Consider the following 19,734-nt stretch of genomic DNA (forward strand, 5'->3'; position numbering starts at 1 on the left):
TAGAATTAGAAAACTAACATTTATTAAATCAATTTGAATTTTAATATACATTTCAAGAACGTGGCAGCATAAAAGGAAATGTTTTTAGAAACAACCTGAATCTACCATTTGCAATTTTACATTAATGATCAGGGCTCTCCTGTCGACGGTTCCGAAACACACTTGACCTAAATTCTCCAACTTTTGGTACCATATTTAATGCAGCAGTGAGATAGTAAAGATTCCAAGTACTCCCACATTTCTGGAGCAAAGGTACTATGTATTTAATTTAATGAAAGTCCTAATAAATGTACCATCAACAATCTCAGCAAAACTTAACAGCTCTGCAAAAGCATTCAGAAACAACCCATGCTGTGCAGTTTACTCCCCTTAAATCAGACTCTGGTTTGGCTACTTTTCTTACACGTAGTGGACTAATAAACAGATTTACATTAGTAGGTCACGATCAAACCACCAAATTAGAAAATGGTAGGATCCTTTTGGGTCAACACAAAAATCACATACAAGTTTAACTAAATACATTTTAATAGGACATCGTTAAATCTCATGAGGGCTAAAAAACACAGATCTTAGGTACTTGGGTTGGCAAATAAAGACAAGAATACTAAGAAGCATTTTCCACCATTTACTCATTATCAAAAATATTTTTCAACTCTTCTTGCAAAACAAAAACAAAAAAGTACAGACTGGACACGTACATCACATTTTTCTTCCTATGGCTTTAACCCCCCACCCTACCCACCCCACAAAAAAGACGGGGGGAGAAACAAACCAAAACCAACAAAAAGATCTGACCACATTCACAGAAAATGACACCATGGTACACTACAAAACAAAAGGAGGTGTCATTTGTGTCCAAAGGTTTTTGCTTATTTCTTAGGTGAGGAACCATCATTGTACATGCTTTGTGCCAAATCAAAATACACCTAACGTTAGGTCAGAAAGCGCTGCGGGTTCATTGGATGAATAAAAGGAAAGATGGAAGCAATAAAGTAACTCAAAAAATCCACATACTAGTCAACATGCTGTTGGAACAAAAATTGCCTTTTAAATTAGAAGGTAATGTTTTGTGTTCTAGTCAGCCCATGTTTAATTTGTGCTGTGTCATTCAAAGAGGAGAAATTTCCACTTTTACAAAGTAATCTGACTTTTTTAGGCTGCCAATGAAGCCCTAAGTGCAAGACTGAATTCTTCCGCTTGTACTGTTACTTAGGGGTTACGCTGAAATCAACCATTTTTGCATAAAGCTGAACTCCTACAAAGGTGCTTTCATTTTAACACTTTCTGAGATAAGCTCTTTGACAACTTTGGGTTATTTTTCCATTTTAGAGCCCTTCAGCCCAGGTTGAAAAGCACTGACCCTTGAAAGCTACTTTCAATATATTTGCGAAAAATGAGATAGATTCTGGGTGGAGTGAGTTACACAGCTTATTCTGTCTAACAAACATCCGAAATATTTGACCTTAGATAGCAATCGATCCTCTGCCCCAGCTGAAAGATGCCTGTCATCGAAGAACTACCCTCAAGAGGATGGGTCCCAGGTCTGTTGTGGTACAAACTTAAAACAAACACACACACACCCCCCAATGGTGATAACTGCTGTGGAAGTCTCTGTGTATCCCAGGCACTGATCGGTAGCAGAGGGGGGGGCAAATCAGCCAAGGAGTCTCTCTGTAACCCACAAAATCCCCTCTCTTTTCTAGAAGAAACAGCATTAAAATCAGCAGGAACTCCAAAAAAAGTGGGGGGGAGGAAAAAAGGAGAGAATGGTGCTAATAAAACTTGGGCCGCCTTTGTGTCCAAGTAATTTTCTTGCCCCAGCCAAAATAGTCAGTAACATGTCAAACAAACGGAGTTGGCACAGAGGGCATAACTGACCAGGAACGTGACCTGTGGAATTGTCAAGAAAACAAAAAAATGAGTGATGTTGTTAACAGGGACCGTGTATCCGAGTCAGCAGTTTGACCTCCGTATCTAACCAACTGATCTTCCTGACCCTTGTCTGGAGACTGAGCTGCTTTTTGGGCTATTAGCTTTCTCAAATATATTACTAAACTTTTTTAGTTTTAAACTGTTCCATAGAGTAGATGGCCAATTCTCACAATGGGAAATTATCTACCCTTTTCAGACTGCATTCTCCAGCTCAATGTTGCATTTCCTACAGGAATATTAGGTGATTTTTCTAGTAATGGTGACTGTAACTAATCGATAATTACTTTTCTACACCATAATCTAGCACAGTTTAGATGGACTAACTAGATACCACTTTTCTACATTTAAGCAGAAGCTTTGACTGAGCACAAAGCATGACCAAGTACAATGAGGTTAATATATTCCTTGCCAAAGATCTTGTGATAAAATCATTTACATCAGCAATTGATCTCAAACTATGAGGTGCTGTAAGAACTAAAAACAGTTTTAGGGTAACTCCTCCATTATCTGCAACTATTTCCCAGACACTAATACACATAACATAGCAATGAAAAACACTTGATACAAGTGATCTAAACGCAGGAGCTCCAGCAAGTTAAACAGAACCATAGCTGCCTTAAAACTGTAGCAGTTCCCCTACGGATGGCAGGGAAAGAAAGATTCAACAGTCATATCTCATGTCTATCGCTTCATCCAAACTTTTATCATCGTGTGTACTGGCAGCTAAAAACGTAGTTACTGGTGACCCTGTCACATTGATTACACTGGTGCTTGTGCTGGCATTGCGCACCGCAATGCTTGTCACATTAATGCCCAAAGTAAGCCTAGTCTGCTCCAAGGCCTTTTCTGGCACTGCAAATGCCTCCAGCTTCTTCTCCCCATTAGCCATGTATGAGTTTTGGCAGCCACGGCATATACAGTCAAGGCAGGCTTTGCGGTTAGAATAGCAAGGGCAGCGTTGGCCACGGCATGTAAGAACACTTGGATTTTGGGTGGCACGACCACATTTACACCCTTTCTTTTCTTGTGGCTTTTTATATACAGTTTTTGTTGGGCTTCCTGGCATAACGTTACTGCTAGGAACTTTCTCCTTCGTTTTGTCTTTTGTTTTCAGCACCCCGGGTTTGGCTTTCGGGTGAGATTTCTTAGGGGCATGTTCTAAATTCTTTTTCATGCTTTTGTTAGACAGGAGCACAGTTTTACTTATTTTGGGAGTAGCGCCTCCGTTAGGTACAGTTGCAATAGGCTGCAAAGACATTTTATTTTCCTGTTTCACTGTTACAGGAGCTGATGCTCCCAATGTTGGGCCACAGATGATGCTGGAAATGGGTAGAGGTTGAACCTTTTCACTGTCGCTTTCTGATCGAGATCGCTTTCTGTTTAACTTAACTACCTTAGGCGTCGCCGCTGTACAGGAGATTCCGTGAGGAGAAGCATCTGTGGACATGAAAATGTTATGGCTAAGAGGTGGGGGAGAAAGCTGCAAGAAGGGGCCGTTAGTCATGTTTGCTTCCAAGCTGGGCTGCAAATTAGAATCACAGACTTCTGTATTTGAAACGGTCTCTAAGCTCCGGAGAACTTCCTCAACACTAAGGAGGAGCGAGCCACCTGGTTTTATATCTTCACTGAAACTGCAGATGTCAATGCCTGTGGTACACAAGTCACTAGTAGAAACTGTATCGCACACAGGCTGCAGGCTGCTAGAGATATCTTCAGTTTTTATATACTCTCCAGTACTACAGACATCAATTGTGTTTGCGTGTTCAGGAGAAGGAATATTCACTCCAAGTTTATCTACTGAAAGCCCATTACAATTGGGCAACCCGTTGATAACAGAACCTCTAATATCAATGTTGTGTGTGCTTTCAGGTATTGACGTAAAACTAGCTGGAGGATCAGTTGCGAGTTCTGAGGTTGAAGGTACTGGGGAATGTGTCAAACACAAAGCCAAGGCTGTATCGGAAGATTTTTCTGTCTCTTCATGGAGTGGTGATCCATCTTTGAGCAAAGCCAAAAGATCTGCAGAACAATCAACTGCTTGGATAATATCTCGTGCCAGTGGAGTTTGCGTTATGTATTCGCAGAGTTTCTTATAGCAGTTCACTAAGATGCTTAGCTGCTTATTCTCCTCAAACTGTTCGTAGTCCTTGCACCAGCTACATGACGGTTTCATCATCATCTTCTTGCCTTTACAAGTTTTGCAGACATAGTGCTGACATGTGGAGTTGGTAGGAGCAATAGGGTCTTGTAGCAAATTTCCTAAGGAAAAAAGAAAGAGAAAGATTACAACGGACTCAAGGCAGGCTTCCAGGATAGTATGGGATGAATTTTTTGTACAATCAAAAAAATTGCCTGAAAAAGTTCAGTAAGTCACAAGAAAACATACCATCCAGACAATAGTCTGTAAAAATTTTCACAGCCGCCATATCTGGTTTTAAAACAACATTAAATTAAAAAAAAAAATTAGGAGAAAACCATCACACCATAACTTGTTGTGCTGCTGCAGCCTTCAGAAACACTCTTAACTAAAACACTACCAATGCCCTTGTCCCCTTCAGCAGTTTCTTCCATTGAAACTGACAAAACACACAAGACTTCTATGAATTTACCAAAAGGGCAACACGCAACTCCCATGAAGAGCTACTGCAGAGATTTTAATGAAATTAGTGAAAACAAATGGCAACGGAGCAGAGGAAAACTCTAAAAGGAATGTAAAAATTATGAAATATCAACCCCAAAAGGAAAGAAGACATAGCAGACTTGGTTTTACTTTTCGTTTAGCTGGGACTAAAAATAGAGCCTAGCTTTGTGACAGTCAATGCCATGAATAAAGCACAAAGTTTTTAACTTTGCAAGCAACAAAAACAGTTAAATGGATCCCATGAATTCTTATAACTACTGAATAAGCCACCTAGTAATAAGGTAAGGACTATATTGCTCTCCAATAGATTACTCTTGTGCCAAACCAGAAGGTACAACAAGGCGACTATTAACATATTCTGTGGAGTGGTGGCTCCCGATTTTCCAATTCACAGACACATATCAGTGAAATAATACATAAAATAGTGGTACTGTCATAGCCATGATGCTTAAAATACTTTAAAGTGTCAACAACAGCTCATGTCCTGAGCAGGAGTGAAGAAATCAGAAGAAAGGATTTTCTCTGGTATCTTACTGTTAAGAATAAAAAACTAATAAAAATCAGTTGCTAAAGGAATCGACACACTTGACAGCACAGAAACTTTCAGACGCCCAGTACTGACAATCTAGAAGGGTATGTCTCCAGATTTCTGACACTGTAAAACCCTGGAAAAATGTTTTTGTTTTTATTTAAGAACAAACGAAATAACACGTAAGGATAAAATATGAAAGAACAGAGGTATCTGAAATTCTGCATAGAAATAATCCAACTAGTAACTAGATCCAGAAAATGACAATATTGCTTTGCCATTTCTAGCCAGCTCTAGGCTAGAAAGATATTCTAACACCTAAATTAAATTTTAGAGTATCTATAGTAATCTACAGCAACAGGTTTCCCCTCCTTTCCAAGTGGCAGATGTTCAGCTTTGATCAGACCTTTCTCCCCATAAGAAGCCTTTGTTGGATAAGTTACAACCATCAGTGAATTCTCACCCAGATTTTCCAAAGTGAAAACACGCTGTTATGAACAAATGAAGCAATTTGGGATGAGAAAGCAAAGTGCATATATTAAAACAGACTGAGATAAAAAAATCTTACCAAATATAAAGACACTTTCTCTCCTCACTCACTTGCCAAGGAAATTTTAATCACACAGACCTTCCGTAACAGATTCTCATGATAGCGCTTTGAAGGGATATAATTAACGGGACCCAGTCGAGTGGACTGAGTTATCAACTGAGTAATAAGCCCAACCTTTCTGCCTTGTATTACCTTAGTCGAGAACCCAAGGCCTCGGGCAGAAGAACAAGACATACTATACTAACCCTCGGCTGTAGTAGCGTTTAAAATATGAAACTTGTCCCTCACTCTGGAGCTTTTGTCAAAATGTTCCACCCCCCTTTCTAACCTAACCCTCTGTACTTTTCACTATTCAAACTACTTTTGAAAAATTCAACTTTTTGTGTGTGATTAAGTAGGAAATTTGCATTAGCACAGTAATTCTGCAACACTGTTGAATTCCATGAGTAAGCAGACTATGCCGGTTTCCTTTTGAAATCTGAATCCCTTGATACCTCTTTGGGAAAGGGCCGCTCCAGCCCTCCATCTCAGCTGTCTTTCAGTGAAGTGGCTTGATGTAAACTGGGTTTTGAGCAACAAATAACAAGAGTCAGTGCTGAAGTCATCATTACGTAGTATTTTTTTAATAAATTGAGAGAAAATATAATTGTTTAGAAAGTTGGCAGGGGGCATACATCTACACAGTGTCAAATAAGAAGAACTGTCATTACAGCGCGACTAGAACAGGGGCCGAAGTGAAATGTGCAGTATTTGAACAAGCTAATTGAAAGCAATGCAGAGGAACATTGAATAGCAGAAGCTGTAGAACAGAGAAAGGTTCAAAGCACAATTACAGCAATACGTGACGGGAAATGCATTTCACGATCGGAGACTAGGTATTTAACTTTTCTCTGCTAATCTAAGGAGGAAGGGCTGACTGAGGAAGAGTGACTCCACAAGACCCTGCCATGAGAAGACAGCAGCAAAACACTCTTCAAGTTAAGCAGTGAAGATTTAAAGCCAACAGATGGAACATGAAGTCACACAATCCAACCTGCAGTGGAAACTTTTTTTTTTAAAGTCCCCTTTAAATGACACTATATAAACAGCAATGCAGACAGAGATGTCCGTCATGGTCCTAAGATTGGATTTGATTTTGTGAGAAAAGTCCCTAATTCCTATGGGGAAAACCAAAAAGAAAGCTTTAAATCACATCAGCTAGTCTCAGAAGTCATGTCCTTCAGCAGAAAAGAGTTCACAAACAACTGTCCGTCCCTTCTGGATCTTGAGTCTTTCCAACAGGACAAGCAGAAAGCTATGCCCTGACCAATGCAGGAGGCAAACACACCTAACGCTCGTTCATTTAATGCTTTGAGACTTCAGAAGCCATCATGCAAGTACGCGCATCCACAGCACTTTCAGTACCAAAAGCCCACCAGCATTAATACCCAGTGAAACAAAGCAGTTGGATGTGCTCCTTGGTCCATGTTTAGCCTCTTTTTGCTACTTTTTGCTATGATGATGAGTTATGATGATCAATGCTTTACAGATTATGAAGCACTAAAATACTTCAGAGATGGGATCAAATAAACAATATACAGTCACAACTTTTTTAATTTTTTTAAAAAAAAAAAGTCATCACCAACTGCATTTCTCCCAAAATAAATTTGGCTGAAACTGCTGAATGGGTACAAATGCTAAAAGAGGATACTGAAAAATTCAAATTTCCAGAAGCTTTGAGGAAAAAAACCAGACAGACAAGACAAAACACTTCACATGCTCTCACCAAAGGAAAGAACAGAGCAAGTTCTACCCTCAATAAACGCCAGGCAACCTACATGGGAGAGACATTAGGAATGCCTGCGCTGTGGGAATATTTTCAGCTTGAGCTCATATCTCATTGAATATTCATTCTTCAAAGTTTCTTCCTCATATGGATTCTGTGGCACCTATCAGTCTCTTCAGTTTTAGTATTGTTAAGCTAAAAAAGAGTCAACCATGAGATGCAAATTCACAGAAAATTAAGTTTCATTACTTTTAATACTCGGGGAATGGTATTAAGTCAGCAACACTGTCCCAGAAAGACAAGACCTGAGCTGCTACCCAGAATCTGGAGGTACCGAGCTCTGGGACTTTCCAAACTGTTGGATTGTACAGGCTCCCAAGGCATAACATTAATTCGATGCTGCAAATTACCAAATCTTCCCAGATTAAGATGATGAACTCCACCAAGAAAATAAAGCTGGGAAGGATTCCAAGATGTTATCTAGCCCTCCTCAAACTCCTGAGAATAACCATACTGAGTTAGACCAAAGATCCACCTAGCCCAGTAGGCTGTCTCACTAGTGGCCAAATGCAGGCACCTAGGGCATAGAGTAAGAACAAGGCAAGCAAACTCTTAACACTTGCCCAGCTTTTAACCATTATTAGCTGAGATACTTCTCATGGGAGATGGGGTTTTCATGTACTCAGTAACCTCAGATTCTCTCCTTAGGCTTGCCTCATCTCTTCAACTGTTCCAAATGTAATCAGTCACAACTGGCTTCAACAAGCAGTTCCCTGGTCACCCATCCGTTGTGCTGAGAATGACCATTTTGTTTTGAACACTACTCTCACTAGTTTCAGTTGACAATCTCTGGTTCTTGTCTTGGGTGAGGCAACAGTCAATCCCTATCCTCTCTTCCACACTACTCATGGTTTTACAGACATGTACCACGTAACCCTCCAAGTTGTCTCTTTTCCAGACTGTACAGAAGTTGTTCCTTACATTGGATCACCCTTCTCCTAACTCTTCCACAGCTCTCTTTTGAGATGGGTGCACCACAACTGCAACACCGTAAGATATGGGTGAACCACAGCTTCATACAGTGCCATAATAAAGTTCTCCACTTTATTCTCTATTCCAGGCCTGATTTTTAGCATTTGCTTTGCTTTTTTGATTGATACTCGGTACTGAGTTGATATTCTCACGGAGTTTTTTATTGCAAGGCCAAGATCTCACTTTTGGCTGGTAGCCATCAGTGCTACCGCTTTCTATAAATTTACAAATTTATATAGATCTGCAAGATATAAAAATGGAGGGCTCTGAGAAGTTAATATTTTTCCATGTTTATCATTTAATATTTACCTAAGCTAAATTTAATTTGTCATTTTATTGCGCAGTCATTCATCCACGTAAGATCCTTCCACTATTACTCAATGCAGGCCTTCATTTTTACTACCCTAAATAGCTTGGTATTACTAAACTTTGCCTCGTCTTTTCTCACCCTCTTTTGCAAGGGGTATATTAATACACCAAAAGCAAAATCATGTTCTTACAAAGCCTCCAGTAAGAGGCTTTCCCTAAACAACATCAATTCTTAACTATCCTACTTTCAGAAAGGTTTACTAAACATCTACATTAATATGAGCACTTACATTTAATAAGCTGCATATACAGAAGAAATACTTTTAATATATTATTTACAAAATATCACAGCTGTCCTGGAAAGGCTGCTACCAGGAGAGAGGTCATTTAAACCACAAGGAATACTTCCTATTGTGTTCCTTAATGAGCATTACTTCACAGCTGCAGGAAGAGGGGAAGCATCTGCAAATTGTATCTGAGAGACCAAAGGGAGAAGAATTCGGAATCAAAGCAATTGTTAGGTGTATATATCCAGCAAATGCGCTCCAAATGGATGAAATTCACTGAAAAGTAAGACTTGAATCGAAACAGGTCACCTCCTTCCACTCTCATCTATCCTCAGCAAAGGCAGAAATATAAATGCCCTAGAAAAGGGGCTAAACAAAACTAATTTAGCGACCTTGGAAAAGCCTACTGAAACATGATATATTGCCTTTTTAAACAACTCAAAGTCTTAAGAATTATGTAGCTATTAAATCTGAATTTGATGAAGTAAATTAGAAAAAATTATGATGTCAAATTTTGTTACAAGTAGAAATAAAGGTATCATTGGGGTTAATCTCCAACATTTGTCTGCCAAAACAGAGTCTTTAATCCTTGGTTGCATTCATATCACCTGAAATCACTCTCCTTGTATAGTGCACAGCAAGCAAGTGGGCTCAACAGCCCAGCCCTCTACTCCTTTCACTCTACCTGACTGAAGTGGCATATCTGCTACACAACGCAAAAGTCGGATTGGCATCTATGAAGAAGGGAAGAAGACGGTAAGAAGGAAGCTCACCCGCACTGTTAAAATCAAACATTACAATGACCATGATTTAATTTTTAAAACAAGATTACAAAAAGCAAATTGTCAGATGGAAATTCTACAGCTCTGTGAATCTAGCAAGTTTTAAAAACCAGGAAACTATAATCAATCTGATTAAGCACACATATACTTCTATGTTACACTTAAAATTAATATATGGTAAGCACCTCAAAGTAATAACAGAAGTTGGAGATTTAACAGTTGGACTGCTACACTTTCAGCATTTTCATTTCTGGAATAAACATGATCTGTTTGTTTCTACTAAAAAAATTAGCAACAGGCAGTAAGCTCTAACAAATTGCTACATTCAAGCTTCAGAGTTAACCACCTCCTGAAGGATGGGAGCTGGTTCTCACCGACCGGCGGTACCACTTGATAGCTGTACTTCAAAAAGCTCATCCATCTACCTGCGGCTCAAGCCCTTCAGCTGAAGCAGCCTCTGAAAGGAAAAGCCTTGCTCCCCCCACCACCTTCCCTGCACTGCTCCCTTCTTCAACCCCACACAGCAACTTTTTATCTAAGAAATTATCAGCTAGATCCAAGTGAAGAATAAGTAGCTCAATGAGGTTTCAAAGCAAAACATGCAAAAGAAAAATACAATCATAAAAGCAGTAGCATTTCCAGAGTTTGATAAAAAACCTAAAAGCACTATCTGCAAAACCTTTTGATGACAGACAGGCAGGCATATGATAAGTAGTGACAAGGTTTGTTAGCCACCTGCAGAAAAATAAAACAAATGTGTATATGGGTAAAAGATCTGGATACTTAATAGAAAAGAAGATAACTAAATACACTCAAAACCAGAGAAACTTCAAGAGGGGTTAGTGCGAGGGGCAACTGCCAAGGACAAGACAACAGTAAAAGGTCTCCTTCCGCAGATCTCAAGCCCTAAAATAAACCCCTTCCAAACCGTACACTCAAGATGGTGGGCTTGAACCATGGTCTGGTTGATACATTTCACAAATATTGCACCCAAGTCAAGAGGCAGATTCACCAGACAGAGGTTTGTCCTACCCCTGCCCTGACAAACTGTCCCAGTTGGAAAAATCTTTGGCAACTTTTCTCATCATGCACAAACTTACTGTATCACCTGGAGAGGTGCTGCCTATCACCCAGACATCCTACACCCACTTCCCAGGGTTCAGAAAACAAATCAGCATTTGTAGCGACCACACTCTTGGATGAGAGGCATGAAGACGCAAGAGACCTTTGCAGTATTATTAGCACAAAACTTTGAACTTCTGTTCTACAAAACACGGATTGTAAGTAAGAATTCACCATGACAAAAGCAGAAGTGTACTTATCCTTTAATTTTTTTGTGAGACAATGTTTCGTAGCCAGAAGTAGTTTTATTCAGCCAAAAACTAGAAACAGAAAAAAATTGCCCAAGACTTTCCGCACACAACCCGTTTTCAGATCTGAAACAGGAAGAGTTTACCTGTGAACTAAATGATAGTATTTCTTCCTGAAAATACCATCTTGCTCTTAGATCACCACAACAACAGTGCTGCTACAATACAAGCATTTGACAGATTCCCCGTCAGGTGAAATGGAAATGTGGGGGACACACAAAAAAGCATTAAAAAAAAAACAAAACAAAACCAGACAACCACAAAAACCAGCCCACAACCTTATTTCAAAATTTTACCAGAGAAAACATTCTGCTGGCTGCTGAATATTTCTGAGCATCCTCTATCAACAAACAACTATGAAAAATTAGCTACAGAAATTATTACCCTCATATAGGGATGGTCATGACTAAAGAATTAATGATTGTATAACTCTTTGGAAAAATAAAAACTGCACTATTTTTTGTCTGAACACCATGGAAACCCAAATTAACCATGATAAGAATACAGTTAGACTATTTTTCTGCATATTTGGAGAAATACAGTCAACCTCTTTAGCTAAAGTTCAAGGGAAAAAACCCAGAAATATGACAACAAATTGCATTTTAACTGTAGAAGGGACTGCTTTGTTCTCTGACTCCACCCCCTGCATAATAAACAACAGAACATATTTTACCAAGTCCTATGTTAAAGTTATATTTCTGCTTGAAAGTCTTTGTGCTTACAAAATCACTGACTGGAAAAATTCTAAATCTATTTTTAACAAACTAGGTGGCAAAGTTCAAACTTTGTAATGAACAGGCTTTAAAAAGATAGATAAATTCATCTTTTTCACCATCCAATGTAAAATTTTTATGTAATGATGTTTTCCAAAAGTCAAGGTTGCTGTATTTTAAGAGGTTTTAAATGGCAAAGTTAACATTTCTCCTATGGGAGAAAGATTAATTTAACATGCTTCTATGCAGCATAAACACTCGTAAGAGTTACAACTTGCTTTGAAAGTTATGGATCAAGTTGATCACATTCTCTAAGCAAACAAAATGTAATGAAAACTATTTTTTTCCCACCAAACAAAAATGCTCACACCATCAAGATTAACCACGCAATCTTAAAGTAAACCATGCTCTTCAAGGCCACTGGAGAAGGAGCAAGCCCTGTGCTGTGACTACAAGGCTCCCGAGACAGAGAATAACAAATTACGTCATTGAAGGACTTCAAAGTGAATTCCTCCCTAAGAGCAGGGAAATCTTTATTCTCTGGAAAGCTCAAGAAAAGGTTGTGCTGTGCATTATTTCTCAAGTCATATACTAGACGCAAAGAATCTTTTCTGGCCTCACAAAGAACTCCAACATGACATCCAGCAACTGCTTACTCCATATTTAGTCAACCTAATCTGTAAATCATAACATAGTAAGAAAACAAAACCAAAGAAATCTGTGTTTGAACGCACTATGTCCATAGATGCGGACAACTAAGCTGTCTCAATAAAGATGCCTCTTGGCAACACATTAACTTTTCTTTAAACATTCTGAAACACCATCGGTTTAATCAATATCCTCAGGCGACCATCAAAACCCGTCCATCATCACCCATTGCTTCAATGAGAAACATACACTCAAATCACATCAGAAGACAATACTGCAACCTTCACTTTGCAACCTGCTTTTGAAGCCCAATATCAACCAGCTGTTAAGGTGGAAACAACAGTTACTTCTCTTCCTACTCCTCAATTTTGGTGTAAGACAGTTTAGAAACCAACTTAAATTCAACAGGTAGAACTTTATGTTATCAAAATGTATGCAGTACAACGCAGACAACCTTGAAAAAGCAGTTCTTCCAGGAGTCACACACAGGATTTAAAAACAGGAAAGGGAAACAGTGAATTTAAGTAAGGAGATTTTAAGAGTAAGAGCAATCATCCAACATGTTCTTGGCTAAAAATTGGTGTATTCGGAGATGTGTGAGCGGACATTTATAGGCAACTGCCCATGTTGGTTACGTCCAAAACAAGAAGAAAAAGAATACCTGCAGCAAAAGGTATTTGATAGGTACTTAGTCCTGTAGTCCATGCTCCCCGGTGGTTGTTTCAGAGATTCTGGTTGTTTTGCACATTCTTCAGAAATTCAGAACTATTTTGGCAACCATTCATGTAATTTTTAAGGGGAAAATAACATATTTTTAAAAACTACCAATATGTGATAGCTGGACAGTATTCCTCATCATTGAAAATGGAGGAAAGAAGAAAATGTCAGTGAAAAAATACCTAAAAAAACCCGCCAATCCAGGTAACTTTTCAAACATAAAAGACAACTCTGATCTGGCAGCACAGATCATGAATCAGCCTTCACTTCTCTTAATCTAAGGAGAACGGACAAGGAATGAGAGTTCTAGGCTAAACTTTTCCATCACAAAACTTAAATACGCTTTTTCACTTTAAAACTTTGATATTCAGGCTTAACTCTCTTGGTCATGACTCACATCCCAAACAGAAAATCCAGTATCATGCATATGATTAAGTGTTATTAGTAGTGGGAATTTGTTTCTTCTGCCTTCTTCCATCTCTGTCACTGGAAATCAAATTTTCTAGAAAGTTTAGACCTCTTTAGGTCTCACCCAACTATCTTCTCTTCTCTGAAGGACATCACGTAACTGCTGCATGCCTCAGATTGTCTGAATACCGTCAGTGAAAAAAAGACTGCTTACTCTAGAGCCATAATTTGCTTGCATTCCACTTGCTTGTGGTGCTTCTTCCCTTAGATATTTGTAGAAATTTTCGTATGAAAGTTCAATGAAACTGTACAGGTCTAATCCACAATTTCCCAATGACAAAGTATAGCCTAAAGTAGTAAGCTCTACTTGGGATCCATAACGACGCCACTAAGGGCTACAGACCAGGGGTCCGGAGGAGGTCACACCACGTGCTGGCGTAGGGGGGGAAGCAGTCAGAACTGCAGAAGCAATGGAGAATTAGCTCAGCAAGGGGCAGGGAAGAAGAGGAGGAGCCAACAACACGGACAAGATGGCACAAAGATGGAAAATTTTACAAAACTCAATATACCACCAACTATGGAGAAATTTCAAACCTAGCTAGCAGAATGAGTTCCGTAAGACTCAACATATATTAACAGTATAAAACTTTCAAAAAATAGGCTAATACTTTTACACAAGAGAAGGATGGAAATAACATCCCTATACTAACAAAAAGTCTACAATTTTTATTTTCTTTTTTTGATAATCTATGCCATTCCCCATGCTTGGGGGTTGCTTCCATAATGCTGCTTTACCATTTAGCCTTCAACCCTCTAACTGAAATTATCAAGAGCTACCTCAAAACACTTGACAGGAGCTGTATAAGGTACCGGTCAGGACCATGTTGTTTCTTTGTTTCTTCCCACCCCTTAATCTCCCCTAAGCCACATGTTGTCTCACATCCCCTTACTTGATAACAGAATGTTTAAGGCAAGAACATCTTATTCTGCATTTCTACAGCACAAGCTACAGCTGGGTTCCTGGCCAAATGTAGTGTCTTGTCCTAAAGCCATGCAACCTTTCAAGCACTTTCACATTCTAAATCAGCAGTAACAATCTTTGAAACACTTTTAAAATATCTTTCAGAGGTTCCAGGATGAAGTTTTCCGTGGATAAAAAGCTAAGCTGATCTGACTGGCAATCTGTCTCTTACAAGCATTTTAACTGAATTTCAAAAAAGGCTGTTAATGCTGAAAAGCCAACTGAACCTTTGAATGACTTGCAGTAACCTACAGGGTATTTGAAACAGAGAAAGGCACTTTTAAGATTTTTATCCCAATAAGCAGTACTTTTAAAACATAGACGTTTGATGCATAAATCCTACTAAGCTATTTTTAAATTAAATGTGGTATTAACATGCAATTTAATAATAATCACTTTAGTCCAGAGACTGACACTGAGATTTCACATCCTCAAAACATATAAGCCACATACCTTCTGTCTAAGGCACACTCAGGAGTAGTTATTTTTAAGTTTTAAAAGCTCTAGGAAATATTGTCTTATACATCCCTATAAAAGGACGATGCATAACCTACACCACCATCTAGGAAACTATCACATGATCACACTTAAATCCTAGAAACATACACCGCCGTACCATCAACATAATTTAATCTTTGTAACTCATTAGGTAAGACAGAGACCTCAAATCCACCTAGAACAGATTTAGTTGACTAATTTACAATGGCATACGGTATTTACATTATGACTTTCTACTGATAGAACTTCATGTGTGCCAATTTGTATCTAAAATCAGAGCTTTAATTAGAAGTTCATAATTTCCAAAAACTTCTGCCTGCCACCCCTACTATGTGAGCTCAGATCAAAAGAAAATGAGTTGGCTTATGTCTAGTGCACTGAGAAAATAGTGAAAGCACAATAATGTTAGTGAATTTATATAGCTGTCACTAATTTCTTCTAAAAACAATTCTCTAAAATTAAAGGGACAATCTTGACTGCGGAATTAATACCTACAGCATAACAACGCATTACAGAGTGCATTCAGAGAGATTAAGGAAAGGCTGATGACATGAGGAGCACTAATTTGGGGAGTAATTTCCCAAGGGAAGTCCTAGAAGTCCCAATGCTTGGGACCTTAACCAAGCATCGGGGTTTTATGCATTACTGATAATTCATGCAGCATTTCTCCAACAAAGCATGATTTTTAAACATTTACAGTCAAGACCACATTCTACTAAGATCTGTGCAAGGAAAGTACCAGACAGTCAAAGTTCCATATACATGAACCCATACCCAGATATTTGGATCTCATGGTATAAACAAACAAATAGGGTAGAAAGAAATGAGCATCTGAAAAGCGTTTAGACATTAAAAAAAACCTACACTGTGAAGTTTTTGTGGTCATAGCACTCACTCTGATCATGACATCTCACAAAGTAATCTTTACTTCAGTACTTAAACTTTACCTTTTAAAACACTGAAGTTAAAAAGGTTCTGGATAGGCTTTCAATGCAGAAGGTGTAACAGCTCTTAGCAGTAACGTGTACAAGAGACAAAAAGTATTTTAAAAATATCATAGCAAGGTCAGAGGGCCAAAGACAGAAAGAGGCACCAATATTCACCCATGACAGAAGTGGGAGAAAAGGAACACAAAAAGCAAACAAGAAAAAGAAGGTCGATTTGCCTTTACCGGTCTGAGCTGAAGATTTATGACTGCTGATCAACACGAGAGTGGACAGTTTTGTATCAGGCAGGACCACTCTCCCATGACTAACTGCCTGCAGGTTCAAGAAAGACACTTTACTAACTCTAAGGGACAGAAACTTATTTTACTGTATGGCTTCACAAAGAGCCTGGTATTTACTGAGGCCTCTGTATGCTACCACGCCGCAAACAGGAGCCCAAGACACAGAGAGATAATACTGGGAAATCACTCGTAGACAAAATATTTGAAACAGGGGCTACTTATCTGAAAGCTAGCCACAGTAGAAAAAAAAAATATAAGCCAAAGCAGTAATCTTAAAATTCAAAGAAAATAAGGGATGAAGAGAGAAAGTGGAACCATCAAGAAGTAATTTGTAAGCAGGAATATCCATGGAAGCACAAGTCAATAGAGAAAACAAACTAAGAAGCATGGTCTGCTCTACCAAACTGAGAGTGACAGAGAAGCCAAGCAAGAAAAGCTGAAGAGGGGGAAAACAGCTCAGGAATTTGGGCAGGGACAAATTAAAGATAGACGATTTCAATAGCACAGAGTGTAAAAATAAGATTGCAAAAGGCCAAGAAGGGAATAAGTCAAGGCAAGAAGAACAAAGAACACATTTCAGAAGACCAGTCTTAAAATGGAGAGGCCAGATAGCACAGTAGTTAGAAACACGTAGTTCCTACGTAAATATCTTTTTTAAAAAAATCAGAAAACTATTAGCATATTTTTAGGCAAATGCAGTTTGATGATTGACCAAAAGCAAGAAGGATTTGTGGAAAAAAAAGCAGTTAGGGATTGGAATTAACAGGGCCTAAGGTAATAAGCAAGAGATAAAGAGCAGAGGTGCATCAATATTGACATCAGGGTTACGTGAGGGGGAAAAAAAAAAAAAACTTAGGCAAATTACTTCAGGAAATGACGATGCAGTGATCCTGGGAACAAGCTCCCTCTTTCCCAGTACAAACAGATCTCTATTTTCTAAGACTTTAAGTGGGAGGAGCCAATAGCTACAGGATAGGAACATCCAACACTAGCTTACTAGCCTCAACAGTTGAAATCCTGATCCTGTAAATAAATAAAATATTTAACTTTATAAACGCCAGTAATTCAATTAAATCTTAGTGAGACCACACACATTAGTAAAGATAAACACATGCAAACACAGTGGACGCTGTTAAGGGAATACAAACACATGCAGGGCCAGGACTTAAAACTACCAGAGGAAAAAAAGGAGAACTAACAAAATTAATCAACTGAGAGGTCTAACGGTTCAGACTCCCTCTCCCAACACTGACCAAGGCTTCAAAGGAAAGTTCAAGAAAGGTTGACAGCTTATTCCAGAGCTTCCTACTAGGAACGGACACGTGCCCCCACTTCATAAACACAGCAGAATGCAATTCCTTCCCAATGTTCCCCAGACTGTAATACTGAAATTCTGGATGTCTGCCTTTGCCCACAAAATGCAGAATGCTCTTTTTTGGAGGGAGGGAGCAGGGAAATTGTAGCAGACTTTCAGCCTATTTGCTTTTTACAGTAATTATTGTTATAGGACAATTACCTGCCACGCACAAAAAAAATAATCCAAACATTGTTTCTGTGCGCTTAAAATTGCTGGCTTTCAATCTGAATTAACTTTTTGTTCTTTACGTTTCACGGAGAGAAAAAAAGTTCTTATTTCCCTGGCTCTATAGTCTGTATATTGTTTTGAGTATCTTTTACCACACTTGCTCTTAGTCATCACTTTTTTAAAGCAATTAACTCCACTATACCAGGGTAGTCCAATAACCACTAATAACTACCATACCCTTTATGAAATAAAGTGACCATAATAAAGCGTTAGGTTTTGGGCAAAACACACTCTCTCAACAAAAACAACAGAGTATTTTCTTTACAGCCTGCCAGGCTATTAAATATGCAGACCTCTAACGCCCCTCTCTATTTTTGACCAATATTGCCCGCAGATTTCCCCCCACGTCGGGTTGTTTTTTTGCGGGTGGGGGGCGGGTATAAGCCGAAGAATATTTTCACGCCACCTTTCCCAACTCGCAGAACAACCACGCCGCTACCCGCGCCCCCCGTCCGCCCGCCGAGCCCCCGGGCCGCTGCCCCCCGCGCCGCCCCCGCGGGACAAGCGCGGCCCGCCCACGTGGGCTCCGTCGCCGCCTCCCCCCCGCCGGCGAGAGGCTCCGCGGGAGAGGGGGGCTCCGCGGCCAAAGGCTGAGGAAAAGTTTCCCGGGCCGCCTCCGTGCATAAGCCCGGCTCCCGGGGCCAGGGCCGGGGGGGGAAGAGCCCTACCGCGGCGTTTCCTCCGGCGGCCGTGCCGGGGCGAAGCCAGCCCGCCGGGGCAGCGCGGCCCAGGGCCGCCCCGCAGCGCCGTGCGGCGAGCCCGGGGGGGGGCTCATTGTGCAGGGAACAAAAGAAAGATCCTCACCGCAAACGCAGCAGGAGAGGGACTGCCTGAAGTAGGGCAGGAGCTTGTTAATCTCTGTAAAGGACTGGGGATCCCCAGGGTCGTAGTTGAGCACCAGGCGGCTCGCTGAAACGTAGAGAGCAGTGGCATTCACCGGGTTCATCGCAGCCGCTCGCACGCCGCCGGCTCCGGGGTGAGAAGAAAGCGCGGCGCCGAGTCCGTGCCGGCCGAGGGGGCAGGTGGCCCCGGGGCGGGGGCAGGCCGGGTGTCACCTTGGTCCGGGGCCACCTGGAGCCGCGCGGCGGCGGCAGCGCGGAGGCCGCGGCGGCCCGGCGGCCCTGTCAGAGGGGCCGCGCTGGCTCCTCCTCCGCCTCCAGCGGGGCCTCGCTCCCGAGCAGCGGCCTCGGCCCGCCCGCAGCCACACAGCGCAGGGAGGCGGCGGCGACGCTACTCCAGGCTGCGGGCCATGCCGGGCCGCCCTCCCCCGGGCCCTGCTCCTCTCCGAGCGGACGCTTCCTCGGCCGCTGCGGGCCGCGCCTCAGCGGCGGCCCGGCATGGCGGCGGCCGCAGGGAGGAACCGCGAAGCCAGCTCAGGGCGGCGGCGGGCCGGGCCGCGCTGCCCGATCCGGCGGCGGGGGAGGGAGGCGGATGCACCTGGGCCTCAGCGCGGCCGCATCACCGCGGCGCCGCCGCGGCCTCCTCCGCGGGGCCGGTGGCTCCTGGCTGCGCGGCCGCGGGGCGGGCGCCGCTCGCGGGGCAGGATCCGCCGCCCGATCCGCGCCGCAATGTCAATAGCAACCGTTAGATCCAACCGTCACTGCGGAGCCATCGCCGCTGCCGTCTAGCGCCCGGCACTGCGCATGCGCGGCCGGGCCGCTTCCCTCCCCGCAGCGGGGGCCCATCCCGCGGCGCGGGGGGGGGGAGCGCAGCGCCCTC

At 41.4% G+C, this 19,734-nt stretch overlaps 1 protein-coding gene across 1 annotated transcript; it reads right to left on the reverse strand.

The window, feature by feature from the left end:
* Positions 1-19,628, reverse strand: MSL2 (MSL complex subunit 2). The gene is made up of 2 exons (XM_075157934.1): positions 18,820-19,628; positions 1-4,191 (listed from the first exon to the last, which is right to left on the reverse strand). Exons 1-2 carry the CDS (start codon positions 18,959-18,961, stop codon positions 2,594-2,596), a joined length of 1,740 nt encoding a protein of 579 aa, XP_075014035.1. The 5' UTR covers positions 18,962-19,628; the 3' UTR covers positions 1-2,593.
* Between the last annotated feature and the right edge of the window lie 106 nt (positions 19,629-19,734).

The sequence above is a fragment of the Calonectris borealis genome, chromosome 9 (genome assembly GCF_964195595.1).
Source record: "Calonectris borealis chromosome 9, bCalBor7.hap1.2, whole genome shotgun sequence".
In the NCBI taxonomy this organism is placed as follows: Eukaryota; Metazoa; Chordata; class Aves; order Procellariiformes; family Procellariidae; genus Calonectris; species Calonectris borealis.